This window comes from Phocoena sinus, chromosome 19 (genome assembly GCF_008692025.1).
Source record: "Phocoena sinus isolate mPhoSin1 chromosome 19, mPhoSin1.pri, whole genome shotgun sequence".
Classification (NCBI taxonomy): Eukaryota; Metazoa; Chordata; class Mammalia; order Artiodactyla; family Phocoenidae; genus Phocoena; species Phocoena sinus.
In genome coordinates, this window is record NC_045781.1 from 428896 (window position 1) to 452159 (window position 23264).

At 50.7% G+C, this 23264-nt stretch overlaps 3 protein-coding genes across 7 annotated transcripts; 1 reads left to right on the forward strand and 2 right to left on the reverse strand.

Annotated features, from left to right (window-relative positions):
• The first annotated feature begins 613 nt into the window (after nucleotides 1-613).
• Nucleotides 614-11856, forward strand: ZSCAN18 (zinc finger and SCAN domain containing 18). Its single transcript, XM_032614967.1, is given in 4 exon segments — nucleotides 614-742; nucleotides 1825-2340; nucleotides 3016-3100; nucleotides 11733-11856. Coding segments are annotated over 3 exon segments (537 nt in total). The 5' UTR covers nucleotides 614-742; nucleotides 1825-1925; the 3' UTR covers nucleotides 11770-11856.
• Nucleotides 9718-23249, reverse strand: ZNF135 (zinc finger protein 135). 5 transcript variants are annotated; one of them, XM_032614926.1, is made up of 5 exons: nucleotides 23068-23249; nucleotides 21545-21629; nucleotides 16374-16500; nucleotides 15569-15664; nucleotides 10082-13743 (listed from the first exon to the last, which is right to left on the reverse strand). In XM_032614926.1, the coding sequence occupies exons 2-5, from the start codon at nucleotides 21575-21577 to the stop codon at nucleotides 12029-12031; spliced, it is 1971 nt and encodes a 656-aa protein (XP_032470817.1). In that variant the 5' UTR covers nucleotides 21578-21629; nucleotides 23068-23249; the 3' UTR covers nucleotides 10082-12028. The 5 variants fall into 5 exon arrangements, with proteins under 5 accessions (XP_032470819.1, XP_032470817.1, XP_032470815.1 ...); XM_032614924.1 differs by having other exon boundaries at nucleotides 10082-13866; nucleotides 22987-23238; XM_032614925.1 differs by having other exon boundaries at nucleotides 22987-23235.
• LOC116744823 (protein S100-A11-like) lies at nucleotides 10081-10602 on the reverse strand. The gene has a single exon (XM_032614969.1). It carries the CDS (start codon nucleotides 10554-10556, stop codon nucleotides 10245-10247), a length of 312 nt encoding a protein of 103 aa, XP_032470860.1. The 5' UTR covers nucleotides 10557-10602; the 3' UTR covers nucleotides 10081-10244.
• Nucleotides 23250-23264: the final 15 nt, after the last annotated feature.

Sequence of the window (23264 nt, forward strand, 5' to 3'; positions counted from 1 at the left end):
TGGGTCTCTCTGTCTCTGTTGTCTCCCCGTTTCTGCTTTTCACCTTCTCTGTCTCCGTCTCTAGGTCTTCTTATCTCAGGGTCTCTGTTTTCCCCATTCGAGGCCTGCCCATTTCTACCTGTCCCTGTCTTGGGTCTTTCTCCACATCAGAGCCTCCCAAGCTCTGGATCTCCCCTTCTCTGCGTCTGTCTTCCTCTCATTCTCTGTGTCTCCATCTGTTGGTCTCCTTGTGTCTGTCCTCCTCAGTATCTCGCTATCTTGGGGACTCCGGGCCTTCTGGTCTCTCTATCTTTGTGTCTGTGCGCCTCTTGTCCTCACCTTTCTCTCCCTCCCCCTCTCTGCGTCCGTGTCTCCTCTTCTATGCCCCAATCCCTGTCTCTGCGTATGTGTCTCTTCTCTTCCTTTCTCCGTCTCTCTCTCTGGTCTTCTCTTGTTTATGCCGTTGCCATGGCATCAAGGACGGCGCAGGCGCAAGGGAGGTCGGACGCCAGGCTAGGCTAGCTCGGCCTCTGATTGGCTGTCTGGTCTGCCGTCGCGTCTTCGCTCTGCCCCCGTCCGCGCCGATAGACTGCTGCCTTCTGGGCGTTGCAGGTTCCGCGCACGCGCAGTCTGGCGCGACGCCATCGCGCCGGGCTCCCGGGCCGCTTCGTCGAAGGAACGCAGGGTGGCGGCCGCGACGTACCGTTCCTGAGGGTCGAGTTGTAGCGGACCGGCTCGTGTACGCGCGCAGCTGCGTTCCGAGGTGACCGGAGGGGGCTTGACGGCGAGGGTGTCTGTGGTGGGCGCTCAGGTGGGAGCAGGGGAAGGTGCCAAGCCGCCCTGGGCTGCGAGCGGGGTCGTCTCTGCCGGTCGGTCGCCCTGCGTCTCTACCCCGTCACCCGGGCGTGGGTTCGGTTTGAGTGAGGTGCCTGCCTCTGCTCTGGGACCTCTTAGGTGGGCGAGGGAAACCGTATCGGGGAAAGGGCAAGAATGGGTCAGCCGGCAGCGGACATTGAGGACCACAGAGGATTGTTTTTTGGACCTTTTTAAAATAGTGTCAGATAGGACTCTGCATACCCTTTGTTCAGATTCACCTGTTGGCATTTTATGTTTTGCACACCTCTGCCTCTCTCTCCCTTATCCCTCTCCATTTTCTCCGCCCCCCCCATCCCATCATATACAGACCTGTCTCTTAGTTGACTCATCGGAGGACAAGTTGGACAGTTCCACCATCCTTGACTCCATACCAGGGTCTGGTCCCTGTTCCCCCAGTCACCCCAACAACTTCCTGTAGACGTGTCTTCTCCTGCTCCCCAACCAGTTTAGGGCCCGGCGTGACACATTGTTGCTTTTCCTCTGCTTGCTCCTTGGGACTGTGACTTCCTTAAATTCCTTGTCTTGAGGCTTTTGGGGCGCCCAGGCCGGTCACGCAGGATGTCTCTTGGTTGTCTGTCTCTCCTCGTGAGCGGGTCCAGTGTGCGCGTTCTTGGCAGGGACTGAGGAAGGCAGCTGAGATACTCAAGACGCTCCTTGCTCCACGTGTTTTTCATTCTAAAGGCACCTTTTTTCCCCTTTATAATGAGTGAGTAATCTCTGCGTGAGGCCAGGAGCCGCTGTGAACACCCTGAGTCATCTGATGTGGAAATATGGGGAGAAGGCGACATGGGGGCAGGGCTGGGCCTGGAGGTGGGAGCGAAGCTTGAGCTCTGCACAGCCCTGCGTGAAGGGGGTTTGCCTCCACCCTTCAGGATCAGCTGGGGATGGGGAGAGGGCTGGCCAGGACCTGAACTCCCACTCACAGGCCCGTGCCTCTCACTGTGTGGGTACCTCTTTGTCCCTCTGCAGGTCTGGACTCTGGCTAAGATCCCAGAGCATATTGTCATCCTTGGTCTGTCTCCCTCGGAGCCTCAATCCCGTGAACTCACCCTCCACAACAGGCGCTTTGCATGTTTGGAAAGATGCTGCCTTTGGAGAAAGCGTTTGCCACCCCCAGGAACTCCCCAACTCCCCTGGAATTGCCCACACTGGAGTCAACAGCTGGGGACCAGTAGGAAGGGCCCAAGACCAACCCTGGAAGGGCTCCTGCTGACCCCGAGTTCTCCTGCCTGCACTTCCGGAACTTTTTCTACCAGGAGGTGGCTCGGTCCCACCAGGCCCTGGCCCGGCTCTGGGAGCTGTGTTGAGACTGGCTGCGGCTTGAGGTGCACTCCAAGGAGCACAAGATGGAGCTGCTGGTGATGGAGCAGTTCTTGGGTGTCCTGCTCGACAAGCTCCAGCCCAGGGTGGTGGCAGAGCAGCCCAAGAGCTGCAAGAAGGCAGCCTGCCTGGTGGAGGACCTCATCAAGGCCCTGGCGGAACCAGGTGAGGTCACCTTTCCAGAGGACAGTATGCCTTTGAGGAATGGGAGGGGATCAGCCCTGGAAGGAGTGACATTGACAGAATGGATCCCAGACCACAGCCAGCGGGTTACCTGAGAGAGTTCAGTTCCCTCATGTATAAGAGGCACAGAAGCTAAACACTCTGAGCTGGTGGAGCAGCTCCTCAGTCAGCAGGGATCTGGCCTACACCACCCTGCCTAGGGGCATCACCCTCATGGTTGCCTCATGGACCAGGAACGCTGCTTGGGTTCCTGCCTTCCTTACATCTGGAAGGCCTTACATCTGCCTTCCAGATGTAAGGAAGCAGGAGGAAGCAGCCCCTTAAAAAGTAAGTATTCTCGGCACACTTCCGTCTCCTTATTATGGGAAGAAGGGGAGCACTGGGGCTGGGTGGGCAGTCTCCACCACATCTGAGGGCAAGGCCTATGGACTGGTGGTAATGGGGCCCTGGAGCCTTGGGCTCAGGGTCAGAAGCCTGGGTCCATGTTTGTCCCCCACCCCCAGCCCTGTGGGCTTACTGTGAACCTCTTGGGCTTACTCTCCCCTTGGGTGGAAACGGGGATGCCATCAAGATCTCCCTTGGGGTCCACCCACAGATTTGAGCAAGGCGGTGTGTCACAGGGAAGCACGCTGAGTCTTTCCTGTCTGCCATTACCAGGTGGGCCGGCGAGAGCCAGCGAAGACCTGGAACCCAGTAAGACCCAGGCACCCCCGAGACCTGTGAGTGACCAGCCAGCTCTTGGGTACATGTGGTGGGCCAGGGTCTGTGGTTGGGAAAGGCCAGGAGGGAGACATCGTGCTAGTTCTTGAGGGAGCCCGAGGGAAGCCAGGTAGCTGAGGCCTGGAAGTCCGTGCTGTAATTCCGACTTCTCCCCACAGGCTCTGTGAATGTCACGAGTATTATTTTTAATTAAATTCCTCTTCAGAGATGATTCAAATTGTACGTGCTTATCAGAAACAGTGAAAAGCATCAAGGTATAAAGAAGAAAGTAACAATCTCCCCACTCCCTCACACCCTCTGCAAATCAAAGCAAGGTGCGCACCCTGGCATTTGCCCCTTCGTGTTCTTTTGTACATCTCACCTGAGTGCGCACACATCTCACCCGTGTATGCACACATCTCACCCACGGGCCTGTGCAGAGGTTGACAGCCCGTTTCCCTGAAAATGATGTCTGTAGCACTGGCTGTTTGCGTGGAGCAACCCCTCACCCACCCAGGCCCCTCCAGGCAGTGGCTCGATATCCAATGGCATCTCCTCACCTCCATGGCGTTTCACAGGATCCACCGTTCGTTGTCCTAGAGTGGGAATTTTGCTGCCGTTAAGGTTTCTGCCTCTTCCTGTAAATATGCAGTGAAACGTCCTCAGACATGTGCCTGGGTGTGGGAAGTTAGTCCTGTTTGGGTAGGGTGGGATCCTCAGGACCATTGGACAAAGGGCATTTCCACGTGGTTTTCCGAAAGTTCTATAGCATATACGTACAGGGTGCCTATTTTCCCACATCTGTGCCAGCACTGCATATTGTTGCTTTTTAAGATCTCTACCAGCCTGATGGGTAGAAAAATGTGTTATCTTCTTTTTGGCTTCTGTTTGAATGTGTAGGGCCACTGTTGAGCTTGAGCTGCTTTTTGCTTTCTTCTTGGCTGTTCTGCTCTGTCAGTTGAGGACACATGTGGGGTCAGTGGAACCCTGGGACCTGCTGTGATGTGACCATGCTGGGGCCTCCCTGACTGGCTTGGGGGTGCCCAGCTGTGAGATCTACTCTCCTCAGCTTTGCCTTCCCTTCTCCCCAGTCTCTCCTGCTCCAGACCCCGTGCTTCTGGAACAGGAGAGCATCGGGGAGGAGAAGACCAGAGAGGCCAGGCCCACAAAGGCTGAGCCAAAGGTGGGTGGGTGGGGGCCCACTTGCCCAGCAGCTCACAGGGCTTGTCCCACCCTGTCTTATCAACCTCCCTCCCTCCCTCATCAGTGTGCTGCCAGCTGTCCCAGGGAGGCCAGGGGATGAGGAGTGGGGTTGGGCTGAGGTTCCAGGGCCGGGCACCCAGGCTGCTGCCTCCCCAGGAAGCTAAGGGACGAGCCTGGCCCTGAGCGGTGGGTGAGGCTGGGGGAGTTCTCTGAGACCAGGAGGAGGGCTCTGACTCGAGCCGTCCCACTGCCTCCTGGGGAGTGCTGGCCAGGTGGCCCCTGACTGCAGGCTCCCCCCCAACCCACTTTGTGGTGACTCCATGGCCTCTTCCCTGTCCCTCTGGCTGTGTCAGGTGCACCCTTAGTCCCCCCGAGGGTGCACTGTGGCTGCCAGCGGGAGTTCCCCTCCTCACCCTTCCTGCTGCGTCTGCTGTCCCCAAGTCCCACCTCCCACCAACCAGGACTCCTGGCCTCGCCCGGCCCCCCACCCAGCAGCTGCCTCCCCACCCTCGTGCACCTTGCTCTTCTGCATCGAGTCTCAGGTTTTGTTGCCCTTGGGCCTCACAGGTCCCTCAGACCTCCTGGGCTGGGCAGAGTGCAGGGTCCCTGGCCGCGTGGGCCACCTCTATCCATGTGCTGCCCTGCAGTACATGAGCCTGGGGGGTGTCCCAAGGGAAGCCCTAGGTGGGCAGCACTTGCGGGGAGACCTTTGTGTGGATCTCCCGTTCATGGATCTCAAGAGCCATGGCAGGAAGCTCTACACATGCCAGAGCTGTTGGAAAATTTCCACTTCAGCCTGGCCCCGGCCGAGCACCAGAATCCCCATGAGAAGGAGAAAGGCAGTGCATTGGAGAGTGCCCTAGGCACCCCGTGCTGCATGTGGAGCCCATGCCAATGGAGGATTGGCAGGCTCCTGGAGAACATGGAAGGTGATGTTTTCCCTGTGCACTCTGAGGCATAGAGATGAGCCACTTTGCTGTAAGTGCCCCCAGAGAAGGACAGCTACCTGCCTGAAATTTCAGAGTAACACATTGGGCTCCTTCGAAACCCTTGCGTGGCTTCCTGCAATGTCAGTGTGGATTTAAGTCTGCTTGTTTTCTAAACGAGCTAAGGTAGCTGAAGCACTTAGAACCCAGGAAGGGCCCACATGAAGCCCTCACCTTGCAAACACAGCTGTAAAGATGCTTACCTGTGAGCACAAGCCGCCAGGAGTGAAAGAAGACTCTGCTTTCTTCTCTATTTCAGCACCACCCACACATTGGAACATTGGTCTTTGCAAAGCATACGAGTTGCCTTAAAGTGTGTGATTGCCAACTCTTTCTTGAAGTCAGCCTTGTCTGTTCCTCTTGCTGGAACTTCCCAGGGCTGCTGTTCAAGCAGAAATCTTGCCCGCTGTTTTGTTTTTTTTGTAAATATGTGATGGCAGGTATACTTCTGAGTCCTCAGTAGCGTACCGTTCTCCAGTTTAACTCACATGGGTATGGAGTGGCTTACAAAGATCACAAAAACACTCGGAGCCTAGTAATTGCAGTGTTTTCAAACTATGTCTCATCCCATTAGTGAGTTGAAAAATCAAATTAGTGGGTGGCCACCGGCATTACAGAGCAATGAAATAGAATAAAATAGGTCAAAATTATAATGTAGTAAAGGCAAATATTGTTTTGTGAAACTTCTCAGCCATACATCTAAATATGAGAACTGGTTGCAATGTAAAATGTATATCTTACTAGGCAGGGAGTGGGGGTGACTGTGATCAAAACCAGTTGAAAACACCAATAACGGTTGATGAGATCTGCCTGCGTGGGCAAGGGGAGCTTAACTTCTTGGGCCACGTAAGGCGATCTTTGAGTTTTGCATTTAATCTCAGGTTGCAGCGTTGTTTTCATTGCCTGAGCATAAATTTGACTGCTTTCTGTGGATAGAGAAACTGGTGCCTCTTTCTGTCACTGTGTTTGGGCAGGCAGTCTGTCGTGATGGTGCCCGAATCACGGGGGCTTAACATAATAAAGGGTTTATTTCCTCACTCACATCACAGTCTTGTGGTGGTTGCTGCTGCTTGAGTGTTAGTGGGTTCACACGGAGTGTCAGAGGGTAGCTGTGTTCATAGGGATGGGGGAAGGTAAACCACATAAATGGAAACCTGGAAAGATGGGAGTGAGTTCCAACGGGAAGGAGGTGCTTAAAATACCTTATGTAATGGACTGAGTTGTGTGCCACCGTGCCCACCTTCCCTCCTTCCCCCTGCCCCCAGCTCATATGTGGAAGCCCTAACCCCTAATTTAGAGATAGGGCCTTAGGGAGATAATTAAGGTTAAATGAGGTCATACGGGTGGGGCCCTAATCCCATGGGACTGGTGTCCTTATAAAAAGAAAGAGCAGAGATTGCTCTCTCTTGCCAAGTGTGCACAGAGGAAGCTAGGAAAAAAGGTCTCACCAGAAACCAACCCTGACAGCACCTTGATGTTGGAGTTCCAGCCTCCATAACTGTGAGAAAATAAATTTGTGCTGTTTTAAGCCACCTAGCCTGTGTGTTTTGTTTTGTTTTGTTTTGTTTTGTTTCGTTTTTTGCGGTACGCGGGCCTCTCACTGTTGTGGCCTCTCCCGTTGCGGAGTACAGGGCTCCGGACACGCAGGCTCAGCAGCCATGGCTCACGGGCCCAGCTGCTCCGCGGCATGTGGGATCTTCCCGGACCGGGGCACGAACCCGTGTCCCCTGCATCAGCAGGCGGACTCTCAACCACTGCGCCACCAGGGAAGCCCAGTGTGTTTTGTTTTTCGTTTCTCATGGTAGCCCGAGCAGACTAATACACGACCCCCCGTTATTATTTGGGTTGATGAGTTTTGTAAATCAGTGTCAACCAGTGCAACTATCTCGAAAACAAACAGCCCAGTTGCTTAAGAACTACTTTGACATTTGTGTTCCTTGAACTTTCAATTTCAGGTGTGGTGATTTTTCCTAGAGAATTAGTGGGGAAAAAAAGGAGAAAGCTACATATATTGAGAGGCTGAAATCCTTTCTGGATCTAGGTGGAATACTACAAGTAAAATACATACAAGTGACTAGGATGCCTATTTACATGGAGTTAAATACCCCATTACAGAGGAATGATGACTTAAATTTTGGTAGAGCCATTCAAAGAATAATGAACCATAATGATAATTACGAAGACTGTAGCAACATGGAAGAAAAATTTCTAAGTGTAGCTCAAGAGGTAGAATACAAATATTTGTTACATTGTAACTATAAAACATGGTGGAATTTTGGCTGCATTTGTTTTTGCTTTTTGAATTCCCTTGGAAATTCTTTATTTACAGCACTTCAATAAAATTCATTTTTCACCATTTTGAAAAAAATTCTCCCAATCATGGAAAACTGAAAAAAAAAAAAAAAAAAAGAAAGGAGATTTTTTTTTCTCATGTTCCCAGCTCATAGGAACTTTTGACATCTCAGTATCCATCCTTCCAGTCATTTTTCTGTGTACAAGATTTGGTATGTATGTGTTCAGTGCATATATAAAATTTGTGAGCATCTTCATTATAAATGTGTGTGTGTTTCTTGAGTATCCTGAGTGAGAGATCAGTCCAGATTCATTGGGCCTGTTGTTCACACGACTGAGAAGTCCCTCTTCGGGAGGAAGAATTAAAAATTACTAAGATAAAATGAGGTGTTAGGCTTTGGAAGGGGTGCAATAGAGTGAAGGACCTTGGAGTTTCAGCTTCATTTACTTCATGGCCAATCCATGAAACCCGATCCTCAAAACATAATGTAACTCAGGCCTCTCTCAACCAGTGAGCACCTGAGTTTATAGAAAGTACAGTTTCCAAAAGTCTCAGTGAAACAACCAGCTCTCCAGCTCCAGCCTCTGGCCGACAAAAACTGTCTCTTGAGAGTTGGGCTCCTGAGAGGCCACACACAAACTGAGGCATTTCTTCGGGCAACCCTCCCAGGCTTCCCAGAAGTGTAGGGAAAGGGGCGTGGCTTCTGCAGTAGGAAGTTCTGGTTTCCTGTAGTGGAGACTGCTCTGAGAGGGAGACTCTGGGACAGAAATCTAATCCTTCCCAGGTCCTTACCAAGTTTCTTCTCAATGGTTCATATCCCTGCACCTTTGGATGGGAGTTAAGCACAGACCCATTTTCCCTAATGCCTGACCCAACCCAGCTTACCCTGAGGTTAACAAGTGGGGACATCTGGCGATATTTTTGTCTCTCTGTAGAATAAATCATCCATTTGTGTGCTTTACCATGTGTTGGGCAGGGTGGTGATGGAAGAACAGCAAACAAATTCTAAATTTCTTTTATTAGGTTTGTTTTTGTAGTGGTTTGAGAAAAGCAACTCTGAAACTATTTTACAAGTATTTTAGAATTCAGCAAATTAGTATGTTTATTTTAGGGGTCTTAGCATTCTCGCTATTGAAGAGGGACATAAAAATACGGGGAGTCACAGATTGGAATGGGAGGTATTTCTGTGTATGTATATGCAACCATATACCTTTTTGTGTGTATCTATGTAAGCGTTTATACATGCGCCTTTATTTCCTAGCTCAGCAGTAGACAACCTAGTAGCCGTGAGCACACCTGGCACTCAGATTTGGTCCTGATATGAACCAGTTCTTTGGACCTGCAGAAATATGGCTGATTTCGGGGCTGATTTCAGGGTAGAAACAAGATGAGTTTATAACATCTTATACTGAAAATGATGAGGGCATGTCACAGGGATGGCAGGAACTTTCCTGAAAGGACTATTATTGGCCACGTCTGGGACGACATGAGCACCAAAAAACCTAAGGACAGCAGTAAGTCATAAAACAGGTGTTCACCAAGGCATCAGGGCAAGCCTCTGAAAAAGCCAACAAACCACAAGTGCAGAGGCTCCTAATGTGAGACCCCTCCCACCTCCCAATCCACCACACAATAATGCAGGTGTTATTAACTCTGGCCAATCTTCACCTTGTCTCCTCTCTATTCTGACTGACTTTGATGCTGCTCTTCCCAGCACATCTAATTTCCTTGAGGACAAGAAGCTACACAAGGATAGAAGCACAGGGAAAGGGAAGAGGATACATGTAATAAAGGGAGGGAGGTCTGAACACCTGACCAAAGGACCAAGGCTATTGAGCTGCCCTGTCCTGTACAGCCACTCGCTGGCTACATGTGGCAAATGAGCGCTTGAAATGTGGCTACCTCAAATTAAAATGTACTGTAAATGTAAAACACACACTGGATTTCAAAGACATAGTATAAAAAGAAAGCAAAATATCTCAATTGTGATTTTTTTATAGAAACAACATGTCAAAGTGGTAACATTTGGGATATATAGGGACAAACAGTAAATTAATTTCACCTGTTTCTTCTTTTTAAATGGGACTATTACAATATATTTAAAATTTACCGATGGGGCTTACACATTGTGTCTATTGGAGAGTGCTGCTATGCACTACTTACTGATTTTCTTAAGTGTTTTTTTTTTTTTTTTTCACTCTCATAGTTCCTTATTCACTTATTGTTTCCCCACACACACTAGAAGGTAACCTCAGTGAAGGCAGGACCTTGTCTGTCTTGCCGTATCCTCAGAGTGTATGACAGTGCCTGTAGTAGGGGTGTATCGGCATTTAATGAGTGAACAATAAATGACGTCTCTCCATCAGTTTGAATAATTTAGAGATGATTATGTTGGTATCATTAGTCATGATTATATATACACCCAAGATGCATTTTTACTATTTACTTTGCAACTTCTGGTTACTGTTTCCATCAATGTAATTTATATTCCTCCCAGTCATCTCCCTCCCTTGCACACATTTACTGACTCTCCAGTGTGTACTTTAAAAAACAATATTGTTTTATTACTACCAGCAGAAGTGGCCTGCATGGGGTGGTGGGTGTGCCTGGCTCAGGGTATGTGTGGGCTGTGAGGGGTAGATGATAATTGGGAGGCTGAAGGAAAGGGAGTGGGGCTGCAGGTCAGGCCCAAAGGCTCCTCTGATTTACTTCTGGGAAGAGGTAGACTTAATAAAGGAGTCATGGCAAGCTACGGCCAGGCCGCCAAGACGATTAAGAAATTCTTGGAAATCTAGCTGCCCATCAGAGTCGAGGTCCAGTTTCTTCATCATGCGGTCAAGGACACTAGGGTCCTTCTGGTTCTTTGTGAAGGCACCCACCTCTGTATTCATGAAGATAAGGAACTCGGCCTTGGAGAGTTTGCTGTTGTTACTGTCCCTTCCAGCATGCTTTTGGAAAACAGCAATCACAAACTCAATGCACTGTTCAGTCTCTGTAGGGCTGGATATTTTTGCCATGTTTGGAGAGGAGCGAGGCACGGGGCTGCGAGCGGGGAGCGGCGCGGCAAGCCATGATTTTCTCACGTGGTTTTTAAATGACTGAAATTAAGTCCAAAAAAGAGGGGGCATTCCACAAGCATACTGAGGAACAGTATTGGAAGACTATTTGCAACATGGTTTCCCCAAGGGAGAAATTTCAATTTAACTGGAAGCTTATATCCTAGCACTGTGATTAGAAAAGTCAAACTGATTGTTATAACCCTAACTGATGGTTAGTGACCAAAACCAGCCAGTGCAATTTACATATGGGTTCTAGTGAGGTGACAAGTCACTGTTTAAGGATCACGGTTGTCAGGGTGACTGCTGTTAGTGGGTTCAGGGTTCAGTGAAATACTATAGACTGCCTTCAAGTTAAATTTTATAAAAACAAAAGCTTATTAAACACCAGGATAAAGAATCAATGAAAAAAAAACAGTTCAAAAGAAGATTAACTCGTACATTTCTCAAGAGATAGATCTTGCAAAACATAAGGTTCCAACGTGGCTGTGCTCTTACTCATAAGATGGTGGCTTAACAAAGAAAACATCTTCCTCTTCTTGTGAAACAGCAACTTCTGCATTTCTAATGCCTGTGAGTCCTGTAGAAAAATTTATAGCAAGAAGAGAGCAGCAAAAGCCATCTCAGAATCTGCAAGACTCCATGGAAGTGGCTTTACCTTTCAAGTCTTCCTATACAAATCTTTTCAATTCCATTGCGTATAAAGATTAACTTATTGCCATATAATGCATATAACTACTTTAAAATCTGTTTATAGTACATGGATACTTTGTCATATGGCATTCACATCTGTGAGGCTGGTGGCCATGTACCTTGACCAAAGTATTTACACACAAATCAGAAAATTTTGTACTGAGACAGCTGAATATTCATGGTGATTCCATAAAGTGCCACTCTCATGTCTGGAACACTCTGCCATATTGTTTTTAGGGAATATCAGAGTCAAGTTGCACCATTCATAAGCAACCCCTGCCAAGAATGTAATGTACAATAATGATAAATTCTGACTGCGTTTGGTTCTTTTATATGAAAGGCATTCGCTGAGTTTGTCACCACTTTGAAAATCTCTGGTTTGGAATATGGTGAATCCTTAGAAGCCACCCCAGATCCACATTTTTTTCCATTTCTCTTTTGTAGGTTCTATAATGAAGCATTAGTGGCCACTCATGGCTGAAAGTCCTCAACAGTGATTAACTCCACACTTCCCTACTGTCTGGATGATCTGATATCCCGGGATGGATGACCCAGAGCTAGGTATTCCCACAATCATTTCCATAAATATGAACTCTCTGTGGGGGTGTAAGGAGTTTGCTGAGCATGAAGGCTTGTGTATAATGTTTGTGTTGTTTCTCAGGAGTATGACTGGGTCAAATCTAGTAAGCGATGCACTATAGCTTAAGGCTTTGCTGGGTCCCGGAACACGTGGAGTGGGTCTACCCAGCATGAGTTCTCTGGTGCTTGGTAAGGGAGGAGCTGTGTGTGAAGGCTTTCCCACAGTCCCTGCACGCATATGGCTTCTCTCCTGTGTGGATCCTCCGGTGCTGAGTGAGGTGGGTGCTCTGCCTGAAGGATTTCCCACAATCCTGGCACTCGTAGGGCTTTTCCCCAGTGTGTGTCCTCTCGTGCTGGCTGAGCGATGAGCTGTGGCTGAAGGATTTTCCACATTCGTTGCACCCATAGGGTTTCTCCTTGGTGTGAATCCTCTGGTGTTCTACGAGGAGGGAGCTCTGGCTGAAGGCCCTGCCACACTCATTACACTCGTAGGGCTTCTCTCCCGTGTGGATCCTCTGGTGTTGAATGAGTGGCGCAAGCTGGCTGAAGGCTCTGCCACACTCGTTACACTCGTAGGGCTTCTCCCCGGTGTGGATCCGCTGGTGTTTGGTCAGGGACGAGCTGTGGCTGAAGGCCTTCCCGCACTCGCTACACTCATAGGGCTTCTCCCCGGTGTGGATTCTCTGGTGCTGAGTGAGGTGTGTGCTCTGCCGGAAGGCCTTCCCGCACTGACTGCACGAGTAGGGCTTCTCACCCGTGTGTGTCCGCTCATGCTGGCTAAGCGACGAGCTGTGACTGAAGGTTTTCCCACACTCATTGCACCCGTAGGGCTTCTCGCCTGTGTGGATCCTCCGATGCTCGGTCAGGAGCGTGCTCTGGCTGAAGGCCTTCCCGCACTCACTGCACTCGTAGGGCCGCTCACCCGTGTGTGTCCTCTGATGCTGAATCAGCGGTGTGATCTGGGTGAAGGCTTTTCCACATGCCTGGCACTCGTAGGGCTTCTCCCCCGTGTGGATCCGCTGGTGTTTGGTCAGGGACGAGCTGTGGCTGAAGGCCTTCCCGCATTCTCCACACTGGTAGGGCTTCTCCCCGGTGTGGATTCGCAGGTGCTGGGTGAGGTGGATGCTCTGCCGGAAGGCCTTCCCGCACTGACTGCACGTGTAGGGCTTCTCACCTGTGTGCGTCCGCTCGTGTTGGCTGAAGGAGGACCTAAAACTAAAGGATTTCCCACATTCACTGCACTCGTAGGGCTTCTCACCTGTATGAGTTCTCTGGTGCTGGATCAGTGGGGCAATTTGGTTGAAGGTCCTCCCGCACTGAGTGCACTTATAAGGCTTCTCACCAGTGTGGATTCTCTGGTGTTTGGTAAGCGCTGAGCTGTTTCGGAAGCCTTTGCCACATTCGTGACATTCGTAAGGTCTCTCTCCCGTGTGTGTTCGGTGGTGTTCGATGAGTGCTGAGCTGTGACTAAAGGCCTTTCCACATTCCTGACATCTGTAGGGCTTCTCTTTTGCACAGGTTTTCTGTTGAGTATCTGAGTCCGGATCCTCCCTCTTTCCATGTGTTCCCCACACGGGGGGGCCTTGCCTTTTAGGAGTCATTGGTCGAGTTGGGAGATCAGGCCTCAGACTCAAGTCTTCCCCAAACCCATTCCCCTGCTGCTGCTCCTGAGTGGGTGTCTTCACAGGCATGAAGGCAGCCTGCACCACATGGCTATCCGGCCTCTTGCGACCCTGTTCCCAGTGGCCCTCAGCATTTTCACCCTTGGAGTTCCACAGACTTTCCCACAGGAACCTTTGTACCAGGGCATTATTGGGTATTTCTTCAGTTATGTCTTGCTTCACAGTTGATAGTTTGGTTTGTCTAGTTTCAAAGTCTAAAAGAAACAGAGAAATGGAAATGTCCCTTAATCCCAGTTCTGGGGGAAGAGTTTGTGGTGGCTGGATGGGTGGATGGAAGAATAAAACTGATGGTTTTGAAAGGTCCAAGGCACAGGTGGCTTTGTCCATGAAAAAAAAGAGAGTTTTGCAAATCAGAGAAGGAACAGGAGAGGGAGGAGAAGCACAGAGGATAACCAGGGGTGGGGGACTTGGTGTAGGGGTGTGGATGGGGTTTTCAGGGGGAGCACAGAGAATGAGGGTGGGAGACGGTGCTGAGGAGAGCTAGCATCCAGGGAAACTGCTGACAGACACCCCGGGCCTGGAGTACTGCCAGCCCAGAGCAGAGCTCAATGGGCACGCTGAACGAACAAACAGATACATTTGCTCCTCCTCCTCCATCATTTTGGCCGTCTCTGCACAGCCATGGCTTCGGTGTCCCCACCCTGACACCAAACTGGCCTAAAGGTGTGACATGGGCACCGTTCCCATTTATGTTACACTCTAGTGAAAGGCTAAAAATAAAAAAGGTCAAGCCAGATGTGGTTGGCAGAACAGTGGCTCCCAAATATATACACGTCCTAATCTCTGGAAGCTTTGAATCTATGCTTACCTTACATGTCAAGGAGGAATTAGGCCGCTCATCGTTTGACATAAGCAATCATCTGTGATTACCCTCATTGGCTTATCAGGGTGGGCCCAATGTAATCAGAAGAGTTCTTCAGTGTGAAAGAGAGAGGCAGGAAGGACATGATGTGAGAAGGCTTAACCAGCCATTGCTGATTTTGAAGATGTATAAGGCCTTGTATCAAGGAATGTGCGCAGTCTCTAGAAGCTGGACAATGAAAGGAAACGGATTTTCCCCAAACCCTCCAGAAGAAACACTGCCCTGCTGACACTGTACTGTAGCCAAGAGACCCATTTTGGACTTCTGACCTCTAGAACTGTAAGGTAATATGTGTTGCTTTAAGCCACTAAGTTTGTGGTAATTTGTCACAGCACCAATCCGAAGCTGATATATTAAGTAAGGACTGGTTATTACTCGAGGCTAGGGAGACCCTGTTATAACCCCCCCCCACACACACACTGTCCCATCCCTTCTTAGGCCCTGGTGATGGGCCACTGCTTACCTAGGGTCAGGGACTGTCGCCAGAGGGCCGGGCGACAGTCCCACTCCCAACAGACTGACCTGCTGGTCTCAGGAGCTGGACGAGAGGTATGAAGAGCAGAACTACCCAGCCAACCTACAGGCACACGGAAGAGCCCAGCCTGGATCCACCAGCACACAGATGCATGAGTCATAAGTGATTCTTTGGTTTAAACCACTGAGGCTGGGGTGTTTGTTACGTGGCAAGAGCTGGCTGTTGCACTGCCCTGGTGGCCTTGTGCTTGCTGTTTCCTCTGCCTGGAGTTCTGTCCTCCCAGATTGTTTCACGGTCACGTTGTTCTCATGGTTTAGGCTTCAGCTCACACACCACCTCCTTGGAGAGGCTAGCCCTCGTCTCTCTGCTCAGTCCTCGCCCCAATCCTAGTCTCTACCTCATCCCCTGCTTCCATTTCTCAGCATTCATCATAATCTGTAATCATCTTGTTCACTGTTATTATTATTATTATAGCTATTTATCGTGTGCTCCTCTCCCTCACCAAAAATGTAAATTCAGTGAAGATGGGAACTTGGTCTCTCACTCACAGCAAAATGGATGCTTGGTGAATGTTCCCTGAAAGACTGAGTAGTTAATTTGCTCTGAAGAATCAGGGCAGAAATGGAGAGAGAACCTGGGGGGTGAACGGGTTCCTCCCAGACCCGCAGGGCTTTCATCTCACCTGTGCACACACCTCGGGGGTCTCCCTTGTCCACCACCCACAGCTCCGCCTTGTGCTCCAGCAGGGAGATGACGTCCGGCTTTGGGAGCCAGTGTCCTGCTCAGGGAGAAACCCATGGAGTGAGCATCTGTGTCCCAGGACCCTTCCCAGCCCTCTGCCCACTCCACCCTCAGTCTTCCGGGACCCAAGTGGCTGGGGTTCCAGGAGGCCATGGTGTGGTAACAGCCTCTGACATTCCTTAGGGACCTCCTCCCCTTGCTCAGTCCCTGACCCCATCCTTGGCCCCGGTGTGGCCAATCAGAGCTCTGCTTCATCCCGTGCCTGCTGGCAACAACTACCAGGCTGGAGGGGACCTGGCTGCCAAACCAAGACAACCCAGGGGCCTTCTATGGGTGCCCGGGACACAGAGCCTGCCTCTCCTGCTGGTCTCAAACCTGGGAGAGGCACCCTCTCAGCTGTCTTGTCACCTTCAGAGGGCCCCATCTGCGAATGGAGGCAGAAAGGGGTAGGGGGGCGGGCAGCAGAGGGGTCCCGACAGCACCATAGGAAGATCCAGGTCTACCCGGGGTTCTGTGGTCACGGGACCAGGTATGTCCCTCTTACCCCATGACTTTCTGCTTCTGGCATTGTTAGCTAGGGTCTGTCATTTGCAACCAAAACATCCTAATTGACATTCCCTGCACTGAAACAGGTCCCTGAAGGCCAGGTATTTGCTTTTATGGCCTAGATCTACTCCCACTTTTATCCCAGGAAAATTAGAATCTGTACTGTAGGCAGACCATCAGGGGCACGGGGGTGGCCTCACCCACAGAGGCAAGGAGCCCAAAGGTCTCCAGCATCACATCTCGGTACAGGGTCCTCTGGGCTGGCTCCAGCTGCCCCCACTCCTCCCAGGTGAACTCCACGACCACGTCCTCAAAAGTCACTTGCTCCTGAAACGTCACACATGAGCGTCCTCAAGTGTCCCCGGCGTGGCTGCTAGTGGCAGCATCTGGTGAACGGGGGCCTTGGCCAAGTGGGTGGGAGGGTCTGGGGATTTGGATCAGGTTTTTACTGTGGGGCCTGGGACCCTGCTGGAGAAGAGTCTCTTGAAATGAGAAATGCTGCTGATGCGTCATCAGTGAAGGGGAGGATGGTCCTGGCGTGTTGGGATCACAGGAAGTGTGCTTGCGTGGGTAGCCCCTCCGAGAAGCAGCTGGGTCTGGGCAGCAGGGAAGGAGCATCTGGAAACTGTCAGGTTGGCTCCCTGCCTCACCCTTTGGCCAAAATAACATCCTGATGGGTCCAAGATGCATACATAATGAATGAAACAAAGCCCTCTTTAAGAGATGAGAGGGTCCATGCTGCCACGAGCACGTTTTACAGAGACTGGGAAAGCTTAAGTGTCTTGCCCAAAGTTATAAAGCTAGTAAGCAGCAAATCCAAGGGTTGAATCTGGATGACTTTATTAAGAATCTGTTCACGTGTAAATTAAATTCAAGTACATGAAGATCCAAGTACACGTAGAAAATCAGTGTGGTAGTGGGAGCATTTCAAAGCAATGGACACACCAGGGCAACTGGCCCTCTGTTAGGGGGAAAAATCAGTAGATCCCTACCTCACCATAAATAAAAATGAATTCCAGAAATATTAAAGAGATGAATATAAAAAAGGAAAAAGTTGGAAAAGTATAGGCCATGAATTTAATAAATGGGTGGTAGAGAAGGTCTTCACAAATAAAATATAAAACACTGAAAGTCAGAAAGAAGAAAAATGAGTGTGGTAGGCAGAATTGTGTCACTACCATCCCTGGATTACATGGCAAGGAGGAATTAAGATGGCAGATGGATGGGACTTCCCTAGCGGTCCAGTGGTTAAGACTCTGTGCTTCCACTGCAGGGGGTATGGGTTCGATCCCTGGTCGGGGAACTAAGATCCCACATGCCATGGTGCGGCCAAAAAAAAAAAAGATGGTAGATGGCATTAAGGTTGCTAGTCCGCTGATCTTAAAATAAGGAGATTATCGTGGTGAGCCCAATATAATCACAAGGGTCTTTCAATGGGGAAGAGGCAGAAAAGTCAGCCTCACAGTCATAGTATGTGAGGAAGACTCAAATGGCCAAAGCTGGCTTTGAAGATAGAAGCGGGTCAGGAGCCAAGGAGTGTGGGAGGCCTCTAGAAGCTGGAAAAGGCAAGGAAGTGGATTCTCTCTTAGAGCTGCCAGAAGGAACACAGCCCTGCTGACACCTTGATTTTAGCCCAGTGAGATGTACTACAGACTTCTGACCTCCAGAACCATAAAATAATAAATTGTGTGGTTTTAAGCCACTAAGTTTGTTAGGATTTGTTACAGAATCGACAGGAAAATAATACATTCAGCAATCAAAATTCATGACTTCTAGATGACAAAGTCTTTACAAGCCACTTCAAGGACCCATGACAGCAGAATGAATATTTGCACCATAAATGGAAGGAAAAGGATGAGTGGCCAGCACATGCAAAGAGCTGACAAATCAGTAAGTAAAAAGCAAAAAGAGGACAGAGAGTCTGGGCCTTCTGAGAAGAGGATGGCTTAGTACCCAGGCATGGATTACTTTCACAATTGGCAGGTTTTCAAAAATACATACACTTGTTACGCCAGCAATTCCACTTCCCCTCCATCTCCCCCTTCCCCCAAGAACCTTGCTCCCCTGCTGCAACGTCATAACAGGCAACTGGTAATGGCCTCGATGCCCATCGTGGCAGAGCAGCCAAAGTCAGGTTCTGGAAAATCTGCAGCCAAGCAAAAGACGGGGGGCACTAATAACCCCACACACACACACACACTGGGGAACAACCTTCCAGATGGAAAAATCCTGGATGGTGGGACGTTGCCAGCCCAGTGCTATTTATGTAAAAGGAAACAAAGCTCTAATTCTAATATTTGTCTGAAAATGTGTACATAAACACAGGAAAATGAGGCGCGTGGAAGTGACAGCAGTGGCAGCTTTAGATGGAAGCCTGGGAGACGGGGCTGAGGAGCAAGGGGGACTTTATAAGTGCTGCTTGACATTTTTATAACGAGAATATCATTATGGGATATTATTTATTTAAAAAATAAATAAGCCAATTCATCAACCTAGAAATTACTATGAAAGATATCATGGTTTTGATACATTAAGAACTTTAAACTTGTGAACCTTAGAAACAAAATTCAGAGCAAACACATAGATGGTGCTGAAAGATGCACATGGATTGCTCACTTAATAACCCCAGGCCACGGGTGATCACATCCAACCACTGTTCACCCAGGGAGGACGCCAACGAAGTCACCCAAAATCACCCAGGGAGAAAGGGCTGAGCCAGGATTTGATCTTGGGTAGTCTGGGTCCAGCGCGTCCCCCTACTGGCCATGTGGCTGAACCACCTCCCTGAAAGACAAGTGAGAGAAAAACACACCCCAGGGGTCAGAATGGAAGTTTTGGGCCGGCAAGGAACTCCCATCCTCCTATCGGTTCCTCCTTGGACAAACAAGGACCCCTGAGATGTCACAGCAGCAGCGACTGAGGGAGGGGCACGAGGGAGCCCCAGGGAGGCTCGGAACTTCCTGTGCCTCAGCTGTACCATCCACTGGTGTCCATACATGCAGTTGCCAGGCTGCACACTCAGGTAAATCTACGCTGTGCATAAATGACGCCTGAATACACAGAAGAGGGGCTGGGGAGACAAAGAGCCAATGGAGAGTGGCCAGGAAAATGAAATGGGTGGGGGTCTCCAGTGGCAGGACCCCTGAGGACTGTTTCCTAGTCTTCAACTTTGGACATTTAGATAATGGGTTAATAGAACTACCATATGATCCAGCAATCCCACTCCTGGATATATATCCGAAGAAAACAAAAACAGTAATTCCAAAAGACACATGCACCCCAGTGTTCATAGCAGCTAAGTGTCCATCAACAGATGAATGGATAAAGAAGATGTGCCATATACATATATATATATATGTGTACACACACACACACACACACACACACACACACACACAATGGAATACTACTCAGCCATAAAAAATGAAAAATTGCCATTTGCAATGGCATGGATGTACCTGCAGGATACTGTGTTTAGTGAAATAAGTGAGACAGAGACAAATACTGAGTATTCTCTCATATGTGGAATCTACAAAAATAAAGAAATGAATGAATCTAATAAAACAAAAACAGACTCATAGATGTAGAGAACAAGGCCAGTTTCTTCCATGATCAAGTGGGGAATTTATGATTTTCTTTAAGGCCCGTGAGGTTTGGGCACAGACATCCTCCACAAAGGGATTTTCATCTCACAGAAGCAAGTGCTATGGATGGCTAGTAGGGGAGATGCAAGGTCTATAGACTTTGGCCATGTGGGTGGGAGTGAGGGACACAAGGTGGCCCACATCCTGGACCCTGGTCTACCAGGCAGAATCTGCCTCTGCTAGAACTTCTTCCACCAGAACTTGGCATCTGGGAGGTGACGCTGTGAAGACCCGGCCCTGGATCCACATGATGGAGATTCAAACTCCAGCACCAGCTGTCTTTTAACTGTGCTGTGCCTCCCTGCCCTCATCTGCAAGTTACTGGGAGCTCCCTGAGGGCTGTTGGGAGGAGTGAGGGAATTCACAGGAAGTGTGTACCCTTGGTCTGGTGCATAGTGGGTGGTTTACCTGAGGACCCACCGTTCAAACAGCTGTGCTGGGGGGCCCGGGGAGGTTTTATTTTCTCTCACCAACCCTCCCTGCTTGCTCCACACCTTCCAGACTCATTAGGTCTTGCTCAGTGGTTATCTGTGGAGTCCTACTGAGTGCAGGTCACCGTTCAGGCCGTGGAAACAGGGCAAACACAGCCCGCCTCCTGGTGCTTGTATGCTAGTTGCAGGGTCGGGGAGCTGCAAAAATGAAAACCCTAGGAGAGGCCAGTGCTCTGGAGAAAATGGGGGGATGCTGCTGGGCAGCCACACAGGGATCTGGAGGAGGAGCCACGAAGGCAGCAGGATGTGTGCTGGGCACTGGGGACCTCAGGGGGCAGGTGGTCTGCGCCAGGCCAGGGGTCCTGAGCTCACGCCTGCCTCAGTCACTCCCAGTTGCGTGACTTGCCCCTGTGCCTTGATCTCCTCCTCATCCCACCTCGTGGGACTGATGTGGGGGCTGAACAGAGTGATGTGTCCAGCACTGACCAGAGTTCCAAACATTCATTGTTCACCCATTCACTGTACACCTACTGTGTGCCGGGCCTTTGCACGTGGCCAAAAGGGCCAGAACTGCTTCCTAAGGCCCCAGGCCCCTGAAGCCGGCCTAGGAGACCTGGTTCTCAGTCTTCCTGCCACACGTGTGCCTGGTCTTCATGTTAGGTGCCTGGCGTGCTCCCACCTCCAGGCCTTTTCTCATGCTGTTCCCTCCACCTGGAACATCCTCCCTGTGGGCCCTGGCCTCACCCTGTCCTTTCTTGCAGGTCTGTTTGGGGGCCACTTCCTCAGAGAGGCCTCCTGGGCTGTACTGGTTAATGCCTGGTCCCCAAGTCCACCCTCTTCTGGGCCTCATTTCCCTGCCCAACACTTGGCAGGTTTACATTCCTCATATGGTCTGTGAGCCCCTGGGGATGGAGATTTCTGCTCATCTTGTCTGTTCCTCTACCTGGAGTACCTGGAACAGTGCCTGGAATGGTGCCTGCTCATTAGCAGGGCTCAGTACAGCTTGGCCAAGTGACTGGATGAAGAGAGTGAGCTGGGAGAACAGACCTAGAGCCCTGTGTTGAGAAAGTGCCAGACACATCAGTGGGATGGATGAACCATGTCTGCCAGCGTGGCACGGGGCGGGGGGGAATCCAGGAGGTCTTCTCGGAGGTGGTGAGGTAAGAAGTGGAGGAAGACATGGAGCTGATTAAAGCACTTTCCTGGTGAGGGCAGAGGCCCTGAGGGCAGAACGAGCCTGGTGGGGACCACAGGTAGAGCCTGGGAGGCCTGAGAGTGAGGTGGTGGTGTACTCACCGGGTCCCTGGCAGTGAGGAGCCCAGCGGTCATTCCCTCCTCCTTGGGCCTCTTGCAGGAACAGCCAGCTCCTCGGCAGGCAGTTCTAGGGGGAAAGGGGATGTGAGAGACTGGACAAGTGACAGGTGACCAGTAACCCCAGGCCCTGGAAGCCCTGTGTGCAGGTGGAAGGAGCTCAGCACCCAGGCCAAACTCAACAGCAGTGCAACCTCAGCTTGGCATTTCCCGAGCTCCTGCCGTGCACCCAGGTGCTAGTCCAGGCACTGTTGAAGTATGAGCTCAAATTTTCCTTACCCATTCCAGACAGGAAAACTGACCGCCAGGTGGGCAAGGAGCACAGTCTGGATTGCACAGATGATTTCCAGGGTGATGACTTACTGTGACAGAAAGCCAGACAGTACGGGGGTCTTGGGCACTGTATGGTGTGCGTCAGCTTCCCTCTCATAAAATGATGGTGGTGACCCAGGACAGAGTTTATGGGAATCAAAATGTGAAAACGGCTGGAAATGGAGCCCAGCAGGCAGCAGAATACACAGGAAGGCGACTGCTGCTGGGAGGGAAGACTCTTGCTTCAGTCAGCATCTGTTTAGCATCTACTATGTGCACGGCCCAATTCCCAGTGATTCACAAGCCGTTGCCTGGCTGAATGCCTAAAATGAAAGTCAGGCCAAAGGCAGGACGTGTTTCCCTTCTCTCTGTAATGTCCCATGACGACCCTGCCTATGCACCCCTGATTCTGCCCCATCCAGCTTGTGCTCCGTTGTCTTCATTGCAGTTTCCTGGATGGGAGTTATCTTGTTTAGTGATGTTTTATGGGCTTATCATCATCTCCCTGACTCTCCTGTGGCATCCAGTGTGGAGACAATGTTGGGGGGCTCTAGGATATAAGATGGGCCTGGCACCCAGGACATATAAATACCTGCTTGTTGAATTAATGATGGAGCCTGAATGGTGCCTGGCATGCAGTCGGTGCTCAATAAGATTTTAATACAATGAGTCTGTTTCCTGAGTCCCAGGTGGCTAGGATCAAAATCTGGTGCTTTGGCTCTCCCTCTCCTTCATTCTTTAGACAGAAGTCCCTCAGGAAGGTGAAGCTCCAGAGGTGACATTGTGGTGGGGCCTCGGCCTTACCCACTCTCCAAACCCTGTACGTCCCGCCAAAACAGGGAAGGAATGCAGGTCAGGCTGGCTCCAGGCTCTGAAGGGTCCAGCCAGCCAATCTCTTACTATGCTCGCGAAGCCAGAGACCCCAATGCCTTCCACCAAAGCCAGTACCCAACCCCTGCCCAAGCCCTCCTCTCGGACCCTGAGACCACCCCCTAACCCCCTACCCAAACCGGGCCCCGCCCACTCGGCCCCGCCCATACTACCCCCAGCGACCCGCCCCTGGGCCCAAAACAGCAGAAGAGACGAGACACAGACGCGCGCCGTTAGGTACACACCCGGGCCGGGGCCCCATAGAAGACCTTGGACCCGCTCCCGGCTCGGCCTCCGCAGCCCCGGCCACCCCCAATCTCACTTACCCACCGGACTGTAGGACAAAGGCCACGGCAGCCACCAACCAACCTGCGCCTGCGCAGGGACGCCTAACTACATCTCCCAGAAGGCAGCACGTGCGCTTCCGGTCGTCTTCCGGTGCGCCCCGCCCCCGCCCAGGGCCTAGGCTGAGGGGTTCGAATACTGAGCTCTGCCTTTTCTCCCACCCTGGGACCCTACCACG

Coding starts and splice junctions, on each gene's coding strand:
- ZNF135 (XM_032614924.1), bottom strand. Junction 16,501..21,544: donor TCCTCACTGCCAGGGACCCG/GTGAGTACACCA, acceptor GTGACGTTTCAG/GAGCAAGTGACTTTTGAGGA. Junction 13,867..15,568: donor CCCCCGAGGTGTGTGCACAG/GTGAGATGAAAG, acceptor TCATGGACAAAG/CCACCTGTGCCTTGGACCTT.
- LOC116744823 (XM_032614969.1), bottom strand. CDS start 10,556: ATGGCAAAAATATCCAGCCCTACAGAGACTGAACAGTGCATTGAGTTT.